At 47.1% G+C, this 20,262-nt stretch overlaps 1 protein-coding gene across 1 annotated transcript in view; it reads left to right on the top strand.

Annotated features, from left to right (window-relative positions):
* LOC135898723 (uncharacterized) overlaps positions 1 to 19,892 on the top strand; it is a 90,725-nt gene extending 70,833 nt beyond the window's left edge. The window contains exon 4 of the mRNA XM_070528685.1: positions 19,675 to 19,892. Within this exon, the coding sequence (XP_070384786.1) occupies positions 19,675 to 19,691 (17 nt within the window). The 3' untranslated portion in view covers positions 19,692 to 19,892. The remainder of the gene's footprint in view (positions 1 to 19,674) is intronic.
* The last annotated feature ends 370 nt before the right edge of the window (positions 19,893 to 20,262 follow it).

The following is a 20,262-nucleotide window of genomic DNA, read 5'->3' as shown; positions in this document are numbered from 1 at the left end:
TACGCCTTAGTGATATCCAAAGGAACTAAGTCTGCTTTTTTTTTTGAGCTTTAGCTAGTTGAATGTGACTTTCTAGGTGGACACGGGCACGCCAAATTAAGCACCCACGTTTGAGGCCAATTTGGCGTGGGCTCAAAGTTATGTTCTCTATCAGCCAATTATCTATTCGGTCGTGTAATATTTTTTCTACGAATTTTACTAGGTTAGATGTAAGAGGTATTGGCCTATGCTATTAAATTCGTAACCAGCAGCTTGCTTTTTCAATAATGGCATAAGTTTTGCAAGTCTCCATTCCTGGGAAATCCACGAATCTTTAATAGAGTGGTTTACCATGGTAAGTAGTACTTGTGAATATATCTTAAATAAAGTTTTATTATTTCCATAGTAATGTCTTCTGGGCCTGGCGCTGAATTAGGCATCTGGCTTAGCACATTTCCCAGCTCCGAAATCGTAACTAATTCGAAGTCTTCAACATGAGTAGGCGGCACAGCGTGATTCGGCAAAATCGGCACACAGCGACCTTTCAGACCTCTAGCAGCATCTTGCAGTAATTTGGCCAATTGGCAGAGTTTTGTATCCGCAGAGTCGACGTTTGTTTGTGCCGGAAGGACCTTTTTATTTCTCGAAAATCAAAAACGTGCTTTTTCGTTGGTGGCCTTTCAATGAAATTTGATGTGCTCACAATAAATTTTGTCTTTCCCCTTTGCAACTGTTCTTTTAATTGTTGCTGCCGGGAACTTGTAGTCTCTCCAACTGCTAGGACATTGGTTATGAAATAGTTTTTCGAACGCTGCTTTTCTTATCCTGTAATAGCGTCAGGACTCTGCGTGCTACCATGGGTTAGAAGACCCGCTTTTAGTGCAGTACACAGTGAATTGAGATTTTCTTACGGAATGTTTTAAAACAGACAACAAATTTATGGCTTTTTCTTCCTTATTATGCAATTACTGATTCGATAAAGCTATGTGTAGGACCTTTTTGGATGTGCTCAAGTTACCAAAAGCATTTGAATGCGTAGTAATTTGCGTCAGTGATCATACTAGCTCAAAAAGAATAGGAAGATGGTCAATACGAGTGCCCGAGTTTATAGCAGACCAAATGGGGATTGACAAATTAGTGCTAGCGAAGGTGAGATTTATTGGGGAAAGTTACTTAATTACCACAAATAAATGTGGGCGTTCATGGGTTAATGCATGACAAATTATTGTTCGCCGCCCAATCCCGCAAACGTTTAGCGCTCGAATCGGTCTTGTACCCCTTCGAAGTATGGGGGGATTTAAGGTCTCCGGCAAAAATAATTTCTTTTCTGCGGGAAGTAATTACTGTATCTAGTACACTAGTGTTCAGGATACCTCTGAGGAAGTAAAAATTCACTAGAGTGAATTGAACGGGGCTTGGAATAGAAATGTCTATAGCTAGAATTTCGCTTTCTAAATTCGTAAGCTGATCAGTCAGTTTAGCCCGGTGCGTAGTATTGAAGAGATAAAAATAGGTAAGCTGCCACCATGAGAGGGACGGTCAAAGTGAAGTGTACGGTAATTTTTTAGATAAAATGCCTTTTGTTCTGATAACCAGGTTTCTCGCAATGCAAATATATCCGGAGAGTGTGGGCTACAGAGGTAATATAAGTCAACAGCAGCGGAATAAATTGAACGGCAATTCCACTGCAATAATTTCGGCGTACCTATGTTGTGCTAAGACCGGTAGCAGAAGCTGCATTGTGGAAGATGCTATCCTTCAAAAAACCTTTCTTGGAAATATTCTCCTTCTGGCACTTTTAGGTCTTCATGTTTTGTGTCATAGTAGATCCCTGCGCGACGGGAGATGCGCGGCGTTTAAAGGACGGGAGTCAAAATCCATGGGCTTCTCTTGCGAGCCACAATCTGAGCTCCAATCCGATTCCTATTCTGCAGGCTACACCGGAGAAGTCTCGTTAGGTCGAAGTTTAGAGGGGCATGGGTTGGATGTTGCTGCACCATTCGCATTCGAAGGCACTGGATGTTTAGAGGCCATGGTTGGACGTAAAACCACCTGAAGGAGTGGAGTCGTTTGGGTGGTAACCATTTGTGCTAACGACCCCGAAAGGCTCACAAATAGATTTTCCATTGCCTTCTGCGTTGCCGTTTCTGCTACCGAAGCTATGACCTCAGGAAGCGATGAGTCAACTTTATGAGATAGTCGATTTGCTGCACCGGCGTACGCGCGAGATCGCTCCGCAATGATGGTGCGGGCTTCCCGTCTTGAGCATGTCTTTTGTTCAGTTATTTCTAAAATGTGTAATTCCTGTGCTCTCGCGGAGCACTTAATATGGGCAGCTGAGTGAGAACCACTGAAGAGACAACGCCATTCTTCCTGTGATGAACAACCTTTTAATTCGTGATTTTCTCCAAATTTACGACACCGAGGAACTGATCAGCATCCCTTAATGCTATGCCCGTAGCGCCAACACCTAATGTACTAAAGGGAGTGAGGAGATAGTGATTCAACCCGGTAAATGAGGGGCCACGCCTTGGTCTTTCTTGAACGAGTTGTTCCAGCGAAGGTGACAATGACTGATTCTGACGAACTAGTCCTTTAATACAAGCTAAGTTAGCAGGAATGAAGCAGCTCACCGGATGTGAGGCAATCGTACGCTTTATCTTTGAGAAGGTCAGTGATACAGGCCTCAGCTGGCCATCATACCTTAATGCTATGCCCGTAGCACCAACACCTAATGTACTAAAGGGAGCGAGGAGGTAGCGATTCAACCCGGTAAATGAGGGGCCACGCCTTGATCTCTCTTGAACTAGTTGTTCCAGCGAACGTGACAATGACTGATTCTGACGAACTAGTCCTTTAACACAAGCTAAGTTAGCAGGAATGAAGCAGCTCACCGGATGTGAGGCAAACGTACGCTTTATCTTTGAGAAGGTCAGTGATACAGGCCTGAGCTGGCCATCATACCTTAATGCTATGCCCGTAGCACCAACACCTAATGTACTAAAGGGAGCGAGGAGGTAGCGATTCAACCGGGTAAATGAGGGGCCACGCCTTGATCTCTCTTGAACTAGTTGTTCCAGCGAACGTGACAATGACTGATTCTGACGAACTAGTCCTTTAACACAAGCTAAGTTAGCAGGAATGAAGCAGCTCACCGGATGTGAGGCAAACGTACGCTTTATCTTTGAGAAGGTCAGTGATACAGGCCTGAGCTGGCCATCATACCTTAATGCTATGCCCGTAGCACCAACACCTAATGTACTAAAGGGAGCGAGGAGGTAGCGATTCAACCCGGTAAATGAGGGGCCACGCCTTGATCTCTCTTGAACTAGTTGTTCCAGCGAACGTGACAATGACTGATTCTGACGAACTAGTCCTTTAACACAAGCTAAGTTAGCAGGAATGAAGCAGCTCACCGGATGTGAGGCAATCGTACGCTTTATCTTTGAGAAGGTCAGTGATACAGGCCTGAGCTGGCCATCATACCTTAATGCTATGCCCGTAGCACCAACACCTAATGTACTAAAGGGAGCGAGGAGGTAGCGATTCAACCCGGTAAATGAGGGGCCACGCCTTGATCTCTCTTGAACTAGTTGTTCCAGCGAACGTGACAATGACTGATTCTGACGAACTAGTCCTTTAACACAAGCTAAGTTAGCAGGAATGAAGCAGCTCACCGGATGTGAGGCAAACGTACGCTTTATATTTCAGAAGGTCAGTGATACAGGCCTGGGCTGGCCATCAGCAGAGAATGCCACCGCGACCAAACTGCCGAACTTCGGTCATCAGTTGGTACTGGGGTGTAGCCTTCTGAAGTTCGTCGATCTTGTTCTGCGCGACGCGTGCAACGCTGTCATTTTACTCTCATAGCGCTTGCACGCGTTGTTTAGAAGAGTTCACTGCTGGGCTAGTTGGTGATCTTGCATACTGAAAGGATTTTGCGCCAAAAAAACACAACACACACAAGAAAGACGACAACACCACCAAGCGCCCGTGGTGTTGTCGTCTTTCTTGTGTGTGTTGTGTTTTTTTGGCGCAAAATCCTTTCAGTATGCACGCGTTGTTCCTTGCGCGTCCCATTTATGTTCTAGGCACATTTAAGACTTGGGCTTCGGAAGTGGCATTCTGGGCAAATTTTTTTCTGCTTCGGAGACCGGCCACATAAAAAATGGGGAGAGTGTCTGAGAGAGAGAGAGCCATTCCCCCCATTTTTATGCATGCTGTACGCTGTTCGCCAAATTGTCCATTTTTGTAAATTTTGATTTTCATTGCTTCCCGTAGTTGGAATAGGACACATATTCGGGAATAATATTCGGACATAAATGGGCGCCGCTGCTTGCGTGTTCTGCCGGATTATATATGTAGATTTATACTATTTCCTCTGACAACATTCGCTTTTCTCCGTGATTACATGGTGAACAAAGAGAAGAGGCGTCGCTGTCACCTACAGCGCCATTTCTGCGCTGCTAAGCCTGAGGTTTGATTTGAAAATTGTAATAGCGCAAATACACGTATGCACAAAGTAACAAAAATGAGACACATGCGCTGACTGTCAACTAAATTTTATTGACAGACGACGGATACCTTATTTAAGGGGAAAGGCAGAAGTGAAGGGGAAGGAAGTGATACAATCGGGAAAAAGACATTGCGCATCGATGAACGTTCGTGCCTGCAATCAACGGAAACAGGCACAGAAAAAACAAAAACTAGAAAAAAGGCAAGGGATACTAACAGACGATCAAATCAGTAAGCGGTCGTTTCCGAAAATTGAAGCTCTGCTACAAAAAGCGATACAGACGGGGTGCTTACGCACTTGCTGCCATATTTCTTTATGTGGAACGCTTTCAAACTTACGCCCGCCGTCGTGTCGGCACTCTTACCGAGAATCTTTGTCTGTCCCAGTCGAGCCTTGCAACCTGTGCATTTATTTACATGCGCGAACAAATGTGCGTACTGGTCCTTTAAATCACTTAAATTTCGGGCATGTTCCCCCAACCGTTCATTAATGCAGCGGCCAGTTTGGCCGACATAAGCCGTTCCACATTCTAACGGAATGGCGTAGACCACTCCGGTGGAACACTTGACGAATGGCTTGTCATGTTTTAACTGACAACCTCTTTTTTTAAAGTTGCAGGTGCGTGGGCATAACTGTTCCAGCTTGTTGGGTGCCCAAAAAACAACGGACACCCCATGCCTGTTGGCGACCTTCTTAAGATTGGGCGTAGTCTTGTGCAGATACGGCACAACCAAAGGCTTGTCAGTCTTCCGACGGTCAGCTTTTCTTTAGACATGAGACTAAGCTTTTGTAAAAAACACATTTGCTGGGGCTGCTTCTCTCGAGCAAAAAAGGATTTGTTACTGTGTGATTCAGCGCATCCCAAAACTGTAAAAAGAGCTATAGCGTCCCGGAATCGTCTCTTCCAAAATCGTGCCTGCATCTAATGCAGAAATGTTTTGAGAATCAGGCCAGCCGACTTTTAGCGGCGGGGTTCCCGTATTCGGTCTTGAGTGCTGTGTCTGGGACACTCCTTCAAAAGCTAAAACTAGGAACACGAAGAAAAGATGACCGTCGGAAGACCGACAAGCCTTTGGTTGTGCCGTACCTGCACAAGACTACGCACAATCTCAAGAAGGTCACCAACAGGCATGGGGTGTCTGTTGTTTTTTTCGGCACCCAACAAGCCGGCACAGTTATGCCCGTGCATCTGCAACTCTAAACAAAAAGAGGTTGTCAGCTAAAACATGACAAGCTATTCGTCAAGTGTTCCACAGGAGTGGTCTACGTCATTCCGTTGAAGTGTGGAAAGGTTTATGTCGGCCAAACTGGCCGTTGCTTTAATGAACGGTTGGGGGAACATGCTCAAAATTTAGGTGTTTTAAAGGGCCGTACGCACATTTGGTCGCGCACGTAAATGAATGCACATGTTGCGAGGCTCGATTGGGAGAGACAAAGATTCTCGGTAAGAGTGCCGAGCCGACGGCGCGCGTCAGTTTGGAAGCGTTCCACATAAAGAAATATGGCAGCAAGTGCGTAGACACCCCCTCTGTATCGCTTTTTGTAGCAGAGCTTCAATTTTTGGAAACGACCGCTTACTGATTTGATTGTCTGTTAGTATCCGTTGCCTTTTTTCTAGTTTTTGTTTTTTCTGTGTCTGTTTCCGTTGATTGCCGGCACGTACGTTTATCGATGCGCAATGCCTTTTTTTTCCCGATTGTATCGCTTCCTTCCCCTTCACTTCTGCCTTTCCCCTTATGTAAGGTATCCGTCCTCCGTCAATAAAATTTAGTTGACAGTCAGCGCCTGTATCTCGTCCTTGTTAGTTAGTGGATGAATGCGTTAGCGCTATTACAATTTTCAAATCAAATATGCACCAACTCGCCCAGAAAGAAGTTTTAACGAAGTTGTATCAGATGCGACACGATGGGAAGTCAGCAGCCAAGAACCTTCATTAACAGGACGAGGTAGGTATATATAGTGCCCTGCATGACAAGCACCTGCCGTCTTTATCTGTAGCTCATTCGCATGGTGGTAGCGGCGCATGCGCTCGCATGACAGGTGAGCCTTGCACGATACATCTCCCTACGGACACATAACAGTTTATGGTACTTGATTAAGGTTATTATCGTACTTTTTTTTCTTTCAACTGATGGTAGTGCTAAAAGAGGACGAACACACGGGGAAAAGACGACACGACGATGAGGGAACGCTACGGACAACTGGTTTATTTTTTGAAAAGGGTTCAATATTTAAGAGAATCACAACACATGCGCACAACCGAACTGCGCCAGCCTTCTTTATCGTAATATAGCAAACAGTCACGGGAAGTGAAATGATAAAACACTCAAGCGGCAAGAAGTGAACACATGACCAACTGATGAAAATCCATATGTTACGGTTTTTCAAATCTCCCCAGAAGTGTGTGCTCAGCCGAGTACAAATTTATCGAAACATAGTTGATGCACAGACCCACCCTTTTTGTATGTGGAATGCTTCCAGCAAAACTCTAGCTTGCGCGCTTATACTTCTGCCCAGAACCTTTGCTTCATTAAACCGTGCTACGCACTCGCAAACCATCACTTGCAAAACTAAATTCGCAAGGTATTTCTGTTTCGTTAAGTTTTGAGAGTGTAACCTTAAGCGGTCATTGAGGCAACGCCCCGTTGGCCCGATACAGCACTTGCCGCAGGACAAGGGAATAAAGTATACCTCTCATAAGGCACACCTGACGAAGACATCTTCATGCTGCGTTTTGCAACCGCGCTGACCTTCACCGTAAATGCGGGGGCACAGCTTCGCCAACTTGTTTGGCGCAGAAAAAACAAGCGGCACGTTGTGCCTGCTGGCCACTTTTTTGAGGTTGTGTGAAACCTTATGAATGTAAGGCATCACCTCAGGTTTGGTATTCACGCGTTCACGTGCAGCCTTCATTCTTCGGGGACCACATTTCTTGAGGAGGGTTTCAGCGACTGCTACAAGGACCGCTACTATCGTAGCCTAGTCGACCAGGAGGTGGTGTCTGCCGCGCTGATCTGCGTAGGAGTGGATGAGGAATGGAATTCTGAGAATCACCCTGGCTCTGACGGTCCTGGCTATCGGCCTCCGCACTTTGCCCCAAAGCTGGTGTGTGATTTTGCTTTTCCTCGTTGTGTACACGCTTGGGAAATTCTGGCTTGGTGACGTCGTCACTATGGTCACTCGACGAGAGCTCACTTTCCAATGTTTCTTTACGACACTTCTCGCGCGTCCTCAGCAGGTGTCGCCGGTTGCGTCGTAACCTTCTGCCATCTTCCGTAGCTACCTCATGCGGCCTTGGTGCGGCTGGCCCTAGCACCTGTGCATTGTGCGTCCATGACTTGTCCTTGATCCTTACGACATCGCCTTCCTTGAGCGCTGGTTGGCATCGGCCCCGAGCTTGGGCTGCTTGTGTTTAGTCACGTGAATACTTGAGTGTTGGTTGAAGTCCGGAAATCTCGTGCGTAGGCGTCTTCCCTGTAGGAGTTCACTCGGTGAGCGACCGTCTTCGAGAGGGCACGAACGGTAGCTCAGTAGCCCAAGTCGAAATTCCTGTTTCGCTTCCCTAGTCTTTTTCATAATTCATTTTACATTTTGAACGCTTTTCTCGGCGAAGCCGTTGGACCGGGGGAAACGTGGGCTTGAAGTCACATGACGGAAGTCGTATCTAGAAGCAAAAAGTGCGAATTCATGAGGCGAAAACTGAGGACCATTATGGCTACAAACTTCTACTGGGATACCAAATCTGGAAAAAGTGCACTCAGTTTTTCGATGAGAGATTTGGTGGAAGAGTCGATCAGTTTTTCGACTTCTGTGAAAATTGGACAAGGCGTCAAAGACGCATAGGTATGAACTTTCATCTTGCTGGAAGATGTCGACTCCCACTCTCTACCATGCATACAATGGTGGAGGCCTTAATACTAGAGGTTCACTTTGCTGCGCGTAAGCAAAGCTGCACAGCTATGTAGCATCCTTTCGATGTCAGTGTTAAGACCTGGCCAGAAAACCAAACGTTGAGCTTTTGCCTTTGACTTGTTTACACCCATGTGCCTTTCATGAATGCATTCGACGATTTCTATCCTCAATGATTTTAGGAATACTACCTTGCATCCTTTAAACAGAATGCCTTCGACAAGACTTAACTCGGATTCGAACGATTTCAAATTGCCTTCGAGTCTTCCCTTGCCGTTTAGGTAGTTGATAACAGTGTTCAACTCGGGATCGGCTGCGGGTTCCCTCCCTAGGTGATCCATTGTCTTTTTGCTTACCAAATCCGAGACAATGCTTGTTTCGTGGACTTCTACATCCTCGCTGGATCGAGTGGTATCCCCAGCTGCAGTTGGCGACGATCTTGAGAGCATGTCAGCCAGGAGCAGCTTTTTTCCTGGCACAAAATGAAGGTCATAGTCATATGTAAGCAAGCGCAGAAAAAGAAAACGTTCAGGTCATGGCGGCATGTAAACACTCGCTTTTGAAGCGATAGTGATTAACAGGCGGTTGCCGGTCTCAGTAAGACACTTGCGACCATATACCAGCTGCATGGTGAAATTTTTCGTAGCCAAATGTAATGCCCATCGCTTCTTTCTCTATCTGGGAATATCTTTGTGCTGCGGCAGTCATGGCACGAGATGCGTAGACAACTGGACCGCAATCATCACCATAACGCTGCAAAAGCGCAGCTCCTAGCCCGCATTTTGAGGCATCTGCAGAGGTTTTTGTTTCTCTAGACGGGTAAAAGATAGCAAGCAATGGTGGTTTGCTTAAATGCTCGCAAATGACTGCCCATTCGTAAGCACGCTGTTGAGTCCATTAAAAAATAGTGCCTTTATTTAAAAGACTGCATAGAAGGTTCGTTTTATCGGACAGGTGAGGTACGCACTTGCCGAAGTAATTTGCTACACCTAGCATCCGGTGCACTGCCGCCTTGTCTGCTGGGTGAGGCATTTCGCCCAGTAATGTGCTCAGCGAAGGGCTTGGCTTTATGCCGTCTTGAGATATAACGTCACCCAAGAAATCGATTTCAGTTAGCCTGAACTTGCATTTATCAGCATTGAATGTCACTCCAGCCTGTCTGGCCAGCTGCAAAGCATGGCGAAGGTGCGCATCGTGCTGAATTTCAGTAGCTCCCTAGATTAATATGTCATCTATGTACACGTGCACTCTAGAGGCTCGGTCAAAGATTTCACTCATTGCCTTCTGGAACACTTCTGGCGCTGAAGCTATTCCCAACGGGAGCCTTATGCTATGTTCAGACTACGGTCGTAACGCGCGTAACAGCTCTTTTGGCGTATCGAACGTTAACGGCTGTAAAAAACGTTACGGCAGTTAAGCAGGCGCCTTTGTTCACATTTACTGCTGCTTAAATTACGGCTTTTACAACAGGCCAATCAAATTTGGAGCTGCAGAATGGACGTCACCAGCGGTCCAATATGGCTCCTGCCAACATGCGAGCGCTGGCCGAGATCGAAGAAATTCACGCTCAAAACAAACTTATAGTCATGTATTCAATCGCCCAAAGACGACGAAGGCGACGCAGAAGGGTTTGGGTGCGGCAAGTATTTCTCGACAGGGCCGCGGACGGCGATTTTCACAACCTTTTCGCCAAGCTCCGAGTTGGTGACGCTGCGATGTTTCATAACATCATGCGCATGTCGCCCCAGCAGTTCCGCTTCCTTGAAAACCTTATGAGACCACTCATCGAAGTTCGGAGGACGCATCTGCGGCCATCGATTTCCTCGGCGGATAAACCAGATGAACTGAAAACAGTCTCGCAAGGCGCACTGCAAAAATTTTCACGAACACAGCCAATCGTGCGCACGGAATGGCGGAATGGCACTTCCCGCGCCCGGAGCTGTCTGCAGACGGGAGGACGGAAGTGTCGTCACCGGTTGTTGAAAGCCGAAAGCTTATCGGTCATTGGCTGTGTCGCAACGGTCGTAACATAACAGTCGTAAATGTTGCCGACCCTTCAACACTCTCACCCACGATTTTTGCGAGAATTGCGCACGTTGGTACCTTTACGTTCGCAGTCTGAACAAGACGCATACGCTTGTTGCGCTTCCGCTTACGTATGTTACGAAAAATCGGCGCCTTACGAACGTAGTCTGAACATAGCATTAGGAAGCGGTTACGCCCAATTGGTGTGCCGAACGTGCAGATATTTGACGTTGCATTGTCTAGAGGGATTTGGTGGAAGCCGGAGTGTGCGTCAAGGCGCGAGAAATATTTGGCCCCTGCCAATTGTGCTTCTATGTCTTCTCGTTTCGGCATTTGATAATGCTCCCGCTTTAGACAGTCATTGATGTTTCGTGGATCGAGGCACACGCGCAGCTTTCCGTTTTTATTTCTGGCGATGACTAGAGGACTCACCCAGTATGTCGGTCCGTTGACCTTCTCGATGATGCCGCTGCTTTCCATCCGATGTAGCTCATCCCGGAGCGGTTCTCTCAGTGCCAGTGGTACCCGTCCCGCGCTGGCATTACTACTGGTGTTGCATCAATGCGCAAGGCCATGTGGTACTCTGGTTTCAAGCAGTCGGTTCCCCGAAATAAATCTGGAACTTCCTTCAGAATGTCAGCGGTGCCGTCCTTGCTGACAGTGTCCACTGTGCGTGACACCAGCCCCAGCGTTTCACTTGCGATTAGTCCGAGGATTACCGGGTTACTATTCTTTACAATAAAAAAGGAAACGATTCACAGCAACTTGCAGAGTCGCTACGCCAATGTGCTTGATGACACCACCGCTATATGACCGAAGGACTGCACTACTTTACTTTAGCTTCAGGTCTCCTTTGCATCTTCTGGATATAGAGTAGGGCAACAAATTGGCTTGGGAACCTGTGTCAATTTTGAGCACTACCGTTTCACCCGCAACTTCTGCCTTAACTGTCCAGTCTTCTCTGCTGCTGACGTGGCAGATTTTTACAACCAGAACACTGAAGTCGTCACAGACTTCGTGTACCTCATCTACTCGTTTACGGCAGCAAAGAGCGAAATGATCCTTTCGTTTACACACAAAGCACATCTTGCCAAAGGCCGGGCACCTTGCTTGCGCAAGAGACCGATTGCATTTGGTGTAACTGTACTATTGCGATTTTTTAACGACGGCAACTTGGCTGTATGCCTGCATGCAACCACGCTTCATTCTGTAGGACAGATACTTCCGCTGCACGGCATGTCTGTACAGCTTTGAGGAGCGCGAGATCTTTTCTTTGAGCATCTTTTCGAGTAGCTTGGCGTTGTTTGTACCGAAGACAATCTTGTCGCGGATTAAGGATTCAGTCAAGGGATCGAAGTTACAGCTGCGTGCCTGTCTTATGAGGTCAAGCAGGAAATGCGCGAATGCCTCGCTTTCTGCTTGTGTTCTCGAGCAGAACAAGTATCTCTCAAAAACCTCATTCTGCTGTTCTGGGCAGTATTCAGTGAACTTGTTTGCTACGGCCTCGTAATCGTGCTTGCTTTCTTCCGTGGAAAAAGAAAAATTATTTAATACATCGAGGGCGTCATCTCCCGCAAAACTCAGCAGAAGCGTGGCCTTTACGGCTGGAGTCCTCGGTTCCTTCACTGCTGCCGCTGCCTGCAAGAACAGCTCAAACTTCTGTTTGAGTCACTCCCAATTCTTTGCGATGCTTCCGGATAGCAGCAGGGGGTGAGGTGCTTTAAGCAATTCCATCCTTAGCGAGCAATTGATCCGTCCTGCCCGAACTTTGCGTCGTATTCCTCAGTTGATGCTTGCTGTCCGGGGTCGATTCATGTGTGTGCGTCGCGAAGCGACGTGACCACTTCTGACACCATGTATCAGATGCGACACGATGGGAAGTCATCAACAAAGAACGTTTATTAAGAGGATGAGACAGCTATATATAGTGCCCTGCATGATAAGCACGTTAAAAAATTAAATTATCGGGTTTTACATGCCAAAACCACTTTCTGATTATGAGGCATGCCGTAGTGGAGGACTCCGGAAATTTCGACCACCTGGGGTTCTTTAACATGCACCTAAATCTAAGCACACAGGTGTTTTCGCATTTCGCCCCCATCGAAATGCGGCCACCGTGGCCGGGATTCGATCCCGCGACCTCGTGCTCAGCAGCCTAGCACCATAGCCACTTAGCAACCACGGCGGGTATGATAAGCACGTGTAGTCTTTATCTGTAGCTCATTCGCATGGTGGTAGCGGCGCATGCGCTCGCATGGCAGGTGAGCCTTGCACGATACAGAAGTAATAAGCCTGAGGTTGTGGGATTGGATCCCGGCTTCAGCGGCCGCATATCGATGAGGGCGAAAGGCAAAAAGCACCCTTGTACTACGCGTTGTGGGCTTGTTAAGGAGCCCCAGGTGGTCAAAATTCACCCGGAGTCCCCCACTACGGCGTCGTTCAGAATCATATCGTGGTTATGGAGCGTGAAACTCCAAAATTGGCAGCGCCACTAGGTCGCAAGTGCGGGCCAGCACGGGATGAAGAAAAAAGAAGAGCATCAGGGATCACAGTGCCTTGGCTATGTATTTCTGTCGTCTTAGTTAACTGGGATAGTAGAACACTTTTGTTTATACCCCGCTCACGTTACGTATCATACCATGAAGGGGATTCCTCCTCCTCCTCCTCATCATCATAAACGAGATTGCGGACTGTGATCCCAGTCATATTATCGAAACATTTAGTACAATAAAGAGGGACGGGCCAGTTGGCAATCCAAGATATTGGTGAAGCAGCGCGCTTGAGGAAAGGTCGTTCACATATACATGTATGATTAGGACATGCACAGGCACTGAATGTGTATGTGCTGTGTATGTCCTCATCATTAATGCTTGTGTGAACACCGTCTTTCTAAGTGCGCTCGCTCCTTCCCCAATAGCACAGTAGATCCTATCGTAGTCCAGCCTTGACGGCTCTGTCCTTGCTGTTGTTCACCGCTCTACACACTTCGTTGTGGTTGCACAGAGGACGCTTACAGTTGAGCAAGCTTTGCCGCACCCCATAATAACTAGTTTGCTTGAGCATCAGCACCGCTTATATTCCTGGCGTAGTGAATTTTTCGATACACGTAGGCATGGAGGATCTCTCAACAAATTATTCCCAACTCTTGCTTGCTGGGAGTCTATGCTAAGAAATGGAACGCCCCAGGTTCAGCAGTCGCTGGTCCGGCGGGCCCATGGCATCGCCATTGCCATTGGATCCCTGGACTAATAGCCTCACCCTTTCAACCCTGCAATGTCAATGATGTCCTCTCTCTGTTTCTCACCAAATTGCCTTGTCGGACTACTCCCTGTCTGAATGTTTATCCTCATATGTCAGGTATCGTGCATTACGCCCCATGCATTTTCTGTAATGAGGACAACACAATGGATCACTTATTTTTGTCGGCGCCGCTTCACTACACAAATAGTCTTAGAAATTCGCTTTCTCAAATTTCACCTGAATCTGACAATTCCGCTAAAGGTTTCATTTGTAGCTTTGATTTTCGTGTGCTGTCACACTAATGTTCGCGCCACCGTCCAAGACTTAACATTATTTGATTCCAAGCGCTGGCTGGCTGCTTGGCTGGCCGGCTGGCCGCTTGGCTTGGCTGGCTGGCTGGCTTAACTTGGCTTGGCTGGCTGGCTGAGTGGCTGGCTTGGCTTTTGTCTGCTTGCTATGCTTGCTATGCTTGCTGTGCTTGCTATGCTTGCTTTGCTTGCTTTGCTTATTTGCTCACTTGCTTCCTTGCTTCGCACTTGTCCGCTGCGGGTAATTGGCCAAGACACCGATGCTGAAAGGGAGGAGAGGAGAGTATACCTATAAGGCAGAGTATCTAGTTAAGTTTTCTTTATGATTACAGCGATGTTGGGCGGCATTTTTCGTATCCGTGCCCGTCAGCAAAAATTTGGGCCGATCACAGTGGGAGTGCACGCCAGTAGCAGTAGCTCGTACCCCCATAGGGCAGATGCTTCAAGCAGTCAGCAAGGTGAAGTGAACACTGCATGTATCCTCTGGAATCACGTATACAACATGCAGAACAGCAAACGTTTCAATAAAGAAGAAGTACACAACGATCATCAGAACCACATAATTGATGATAATGCGCTCTTGATGACAATGGGAAGCACGCAGCGCTCCCCCGCATAGGTTTCCCCGTGGAAATTATAGTTGCTCAAGCTGACCCGTCGACGGCATCTTGTCACGTGGGGAGTGACGTCCCTAGCCTTTTGTTTGTAATAAAAGCAGCCTAGTAACTAATTTTAATGTTGTCGTAGCACCACTATGGGCTTCTCCGTGCTGTCAAAATTACCATTACTACCAATACTATAAATCAATAAAGCATTGCATACACCCTTAGCAGTTGAAGTTGTGGTATTCAGCAGCTTCGCTTAACATTCACTTTCGCAGGGCGGGCATGGGTATTGAATTACTTTTCTCATATTTTCCGCACATTTCAGTCAAGGCGATACGTCATTCGTCTTACTGTCTATGTAAAAATGAATTTGTCATTGTTCTCAAATTTGCGAGGGAAGTTTAATTTTAAGTTTAATTTTTATAGTCATTAGCTTTCTCCACACAAGTCTTCGTCAATCCCCTGTAGTCGATTTGAGCCACAAGTTGGATTAGTTAAATTTCGGTAAGGCAAAAACAACTAAAACAATATTCTTGGTTTTCGTTAGTTTCGTCTTTAATTACCGTTTTTTCCTCGTTAATTTTCATTGTTTCGGCTTATTCTGATGTCGGGAAACTTCCCCGGCAGGAATCTCAGGCTGATGGGTGAGCATTCCGAATACTCCTCCCTTTCTTTCCAACTTATGTTTGGAAAGGGTGCTACAGAACTAATTCTGAATCACTGGCGGCTCTTCCGAGTCTCTAAGGTGCGTTTCTGTAACCGCGTACACCCCTATTTTTCTATTTAACTGCTCCTCAATCTCTGCCCACTTTTCCTTTCTTCTGCCGCCCTGCATGTTTATGTAGCCTATAGCATGGCGAGCTCTCTTTCTTGCCTCCCTCCTTTTTCTGTTATTGATGGCGATGCTATTCTGAGGTTCCCTTAGGTGACCTTCATCATTACTACCGACTTTAGCCCCCTGAGCACCCGGCAGACCCCTAAAAAAGCAACAGCGCGACCAGCAAGTTGCCAGGCCACTTCTCGTGCAAGCCTGTAATTTTAGTGGATCCCGTCTCATTAAAAACCACCATACCCTCTTACTTCCCTGTTTACTTCGGCAACGTCGAAACCTTTCTCTCGGCTCATTTTCCCTATCGCCTCATTAGCGGCCACTACGGCTCTGTGTACGTGACTGTCACGTAGAGGTACTTCCGGCACCGCACACACCACGATCTGCACCTGAGGGGACAGCTCGCGCAAGTCGTCCACCCCCTTCGCCAAGCGCTGGGCTAGTCCTGTCCCTTTCCTGTTTGGGACGTCATTTAGCCCAGCTGCTACTATAACAAGGTTGCGCACGGGGGCATTATCCGCGAGCTTTTCTTTTGCTCGCTCCATGACAGAACTCAGTGTCCGCCCTGGAAATATCCCTACCGCCACTCTTTTGTTGCCTTTCACCCTCTCTACAACTGCTTTTGAGCACACAGCCAGATTTTAGTCGCCGGAGATAATAACCCTTTCACTCTCTCCTACCTCGCCCTGCTTCCCTTTGTCATTTTCCGCGTGATTCGGACTCGACAAAGGGCATTGTCCCCTGTGCTCCTGGTCTTTCCTCATGGCAGCGTCAAGGCAGGTGCCGCTCTTTCCGGCTAACTCTCCACTACGTTGGACGCATTCCACGTACTTTACTAGCACTCCCTCTCCTGTCACGTCGGGGGACTGCGTCCATTGTCACGACCATTTTCGTTCACAATGGCGGTCCTGTTCAGCTTTTCCTCGGCTGCTTCAAGTCTTTTTTCAACTACCTTCCGTGCATCACGCTCCCTGTTTAGCTCATTCTTTAGCTCTTCCACCTGTTTGACACGCTCTGCCTGGAAAGCCTCCATTTTCATCAGCTTAGTATCGACATCCCAGTTTGCGCCGATTGACTCGACTCCCTCTCCATTCTCCTCCGTCCCCTCATCTGCATAGAGGCACCCCCCGCTCAAAGCCCACTTTCCCGGCTTCATTTCCATATATTGCACGGCTTTTTATAATGAAAATACTATAATACTATAATAATGCAGAGCACGTGCCTTCAAGCAAAGACGGATACGCACAGGATCTAAATCCTTAAAATGTCTGAAATTAATTCTTACCAATGTTTTAAAAGCAATCAACGCCGCAGAGACTTAACTTATGACACGTCTTCGCATGTGTTCAACCACGCGGCCACACTCTCACTTTTCTACCAGAGCACACACAGTAAAACCACTAATACCTATTAGTCTTGCCACTTCCAAGCTACTATTCAAAGGCTATAAAGACTTAACGTTCCACTCGGTTGCACGTGCTGAAGCACGTGGCGCGAAAGGACGCTCTGGCTATCCTGCAAAATCAAATGTACACGAAACACATCGGCGCACACTGAAAAAGAGTGACAAAAAAAGAAAACTACCCAATTATTATTTAAGGATTAAAAATAGAAAACCGGGAACAGAAGCAAGTTCAAAGCCTGCACAATAACCTATGATTTCGTCGCCGCCACGGAGCCCTGAAACGAATGTCCATTCGCCACAAAACCTCAACTCATCCAAGGTGTTTCAAGCGCCATCGTAGGTGACGAGCGCTCGTAGTTTCGAAGATGGCGTCGGCGTCGCGCGCCGCTGCTCCACGGAAGCGGCGAATTTAGACGGATTCTGATGCCTCTGGGCTCGAGTTCCTGGACGATGGTAGTAGCACAGACTCGGAAGACGACTTCAATTCGTCAGACTTCAGCACGGACGCCGAAAGTGCGCAAAACCGCCTCGGAACGTCAACAGGTACCCGGCGGTGATTTTCGTTTGCTTCTCGCACCGTTTCATCGCTGCCGCGCGTTCATCTGCAGCTTGTCAACGTCGTTCGGGAGGGACAGAACGACGGGATTGAGGGCCGCCGGCCACGATTAGAGCGGCGATTTGTGCACGAAGACGGCCGGCTGTGGACCTTGGCATCGCGCGGCGGTTCGGTAGGGCCAATGTTTTCCCGTGCATGAAAAGAAGATTTTGCAGATAAAGAGTGCGTATCTGCAGCATTATTGCATATGGCCCTTGTGTTCAAAAAGCACATTCCGATTTAATTTTATGTTCGTTCAAAGCAGCATTTTAAGCATTTAGTTCCTTTATAGGTCAAAGCACCATTTTCACAGCGTGTTCTTATCGATCGTTTTCGCTTCTGCTACAACTTTCTTGTTGTGATATAATTGTTCCATACAATTTTTCATTAATGTGTCGGTTGAAATTACACCGCTGCAAATATAATAATTTCTTCTACAATTTAATACCATACACTTTAGCATGAAGCATTTCCTTGTGGCAGGAAAAAACAATTATTTCCTAGACCACCCGAAAACTAATGATTTTGCCGTGGTCACGAAAGTGCCAAGCAAAAAAATATCGCATTGCGAGCTTTGAGCCAATGTTCTTGTCACGTCGAAAAATGGGATATCGATATAGAACACACTTGTCCTTTACACGCGTTCAATTAGCACATCAACAACGTGAGCTCATTCGACCTTCAAGATTCAGTGATAACACAATATTCTATACTGCCTAACGCACGTGTGCTAGCCCGGTAGAACCCATCGAAATATCCGAGTTTCCTGTATGCTTACTTATTTCGTAAAGGAGTGTACCGCTTACTCTTAGAGCTCGAAAGGTATTTAGCTCAAACCACTCACTAGCTCCGACACGGCTATACAGTGAGCATCCGTTGTTAGGATTGGGGGGTCAATCCCATCGCTCGTAATCAGTTGTCAAGATTGGAGTCGGGTATGAATTAAATGGTAGCTGGCCCATGCCGTCGTCCAACTTATCCACGCTGAGGACGTTGTTGAAGGGAAGGACTGCTTCTCATCGGGAACGAGGAATATGGGTTTATTTACAGTATCTACATCAGGGTACGTATTCTGAAACGTTCGTCGCGGCGAACTTTTCGCACTGGCCACGCCTCCGCCATTGCGGCGCGCGCTGAATGGCTGCTTTGACAAAACCGGAAATTCACTTGCGCCACCTGAATTTCCGGTTTTGTCAAAGCAGCCATTCAGCGCGCGCCGCTACGGCGGAGGCGTGGCCAGTGCGAAAAGTTCGCCGCGGCGAACGTTTCAGAATACGTCCCCAGGACGTTGCAGTTAATCAGTCTAGCATGACTGCGAGAGAAAGTACACTGAGCAGCCGCACAACAGCGGTTTATAAACACCCCCCCCCCCCTCACTCGATGGCAAGGTGAGGGAAACGTTCGATCAGTAGACGTAGACAAGCCCCCTCTCAGCGCGAGGGATTACACAAACACACATCCGCACAGGTTCACGGTCCTCAACTGACGTCAGACGGTCTCCGAAGAACTCGGGGCTTACTTCAAGAAAGGCGCATTTTATTCCCCGAGCTGACCCCCGCAGCGCGCCCGCCGGTTCCCCATTGTCTTGCGTCTTGAACGGCGCGTGAGAAGGGGCCTCGAACTACGTTCCCTCGGGGACTCCCTTGTTCACAGCAGACCAGGTCTCAGACACAAAGGTCTCAGCAGACAGGTCTCAAACACCAGGGTTCAGACACAAAGCCTGTTTGTCGAACTCATCTTGGCTCCAGCAACGGAGAGTCGAGGACGTGCGTATTGTTCTCCACACACAGTCGACGTAGTAACGCCGTGGCTAGAGGTTTGCGGTGGCGTTCCAGGAAAAGTTGACGCCCGCTGTCGCAACTGGCTGGCAAAACTTGCACCTCAGCGGGCCGTTCTTAACACCGTGCAGCCCTTGACGCATTCATGTGTATTGCAGCTGCTTTCTGGGAATTGTCATATTCTTCGCAGTTGTGAGCACCATCATCGACGTCTCTTGCTCCCGGAGAGGAGAGAAGCCACCACCGCGAAATGAGTTTTGCATGATGTGTTTAAATGACAACCGTATTGCAGCACGGATAACATGATTTCAAGATTTGTCTCAGTTTATTGCTTGCAGTGTGACATCAGTTTTCCAACGTCTAGCAAAATAATAATCATAAAAAATAAACATGAGGCATAAAAAAGCTTGAATTATATGTTGATATCCAATATACAGTGAAGAAAATCATATATAATGAAAATACATGTTTCAAATATTTTACAGGGCTGCGACACTCGTAAGGGAGAGCATAGAGCATTCGGACGGCTGCTGACATCGGTTTCTTCAAGACTGACTCTGACAGCAAAAAAAAATAAAATAAAATAAAAGAGTTGGGAGATGCGCACTCAAGAATGTTTCCGGAAGTTCATCACTTGTCAACGCACTTCCTGCTGTATGAGACAACACTAAGAGAAAAAGATCGAACTGAGTACGGAGACACATTCTGCATAAAAATATAATTAAAATTCACTGCTGCAAAGTACATCTAGATGTGTTCTACTAGCCCATACATTTCCCACCAGTTTCCGCGCTTTAAAAGAAAAATATAACTGTACAAGTTGAATCATCAGCAGTAATCAGGTGCCACCATTGAATCGAAGTGAAATTTCAGAATTGAATCTGCCTGATTATTTGAAATTAGGTCATGATTATATTACACTAGAATTTGCTACAGCTGCTGTGATTTTGATTACAGAAGCCTGCCTGCATGCTCATGCATGCGAGCGGACACACACACAAAGTAAATTGATGCACATATGAGCTGATTTACATTAACACTATAGTTATCCGTGCCCTGCTAGCTTCGGTTAA

Source organism: Dermacentor albipictus, unplaced genomic scaffold (genome assembly GCF_038994185.2).
Source record: "Dermacentor albipictus isolate Rhodes 1998 colony unplaced genomic scaffold, USDA_Dalb.pri_finalv2 scaffold_14, whole genome shotgun sequence".
Classification (NCBI taxonomy): domain Eukaryota; kingdom Metazoa; phylum Arthropoda; class Arachnida; order Ixodida; family Ixodidae; genus Dermacentor; species Dermacentor albipictus.
The sequence above is the reverse complement of the archived record's forward strand: the minus strand, read 5'-3'. Positions and strand labels throughout refer to the sequence as shown.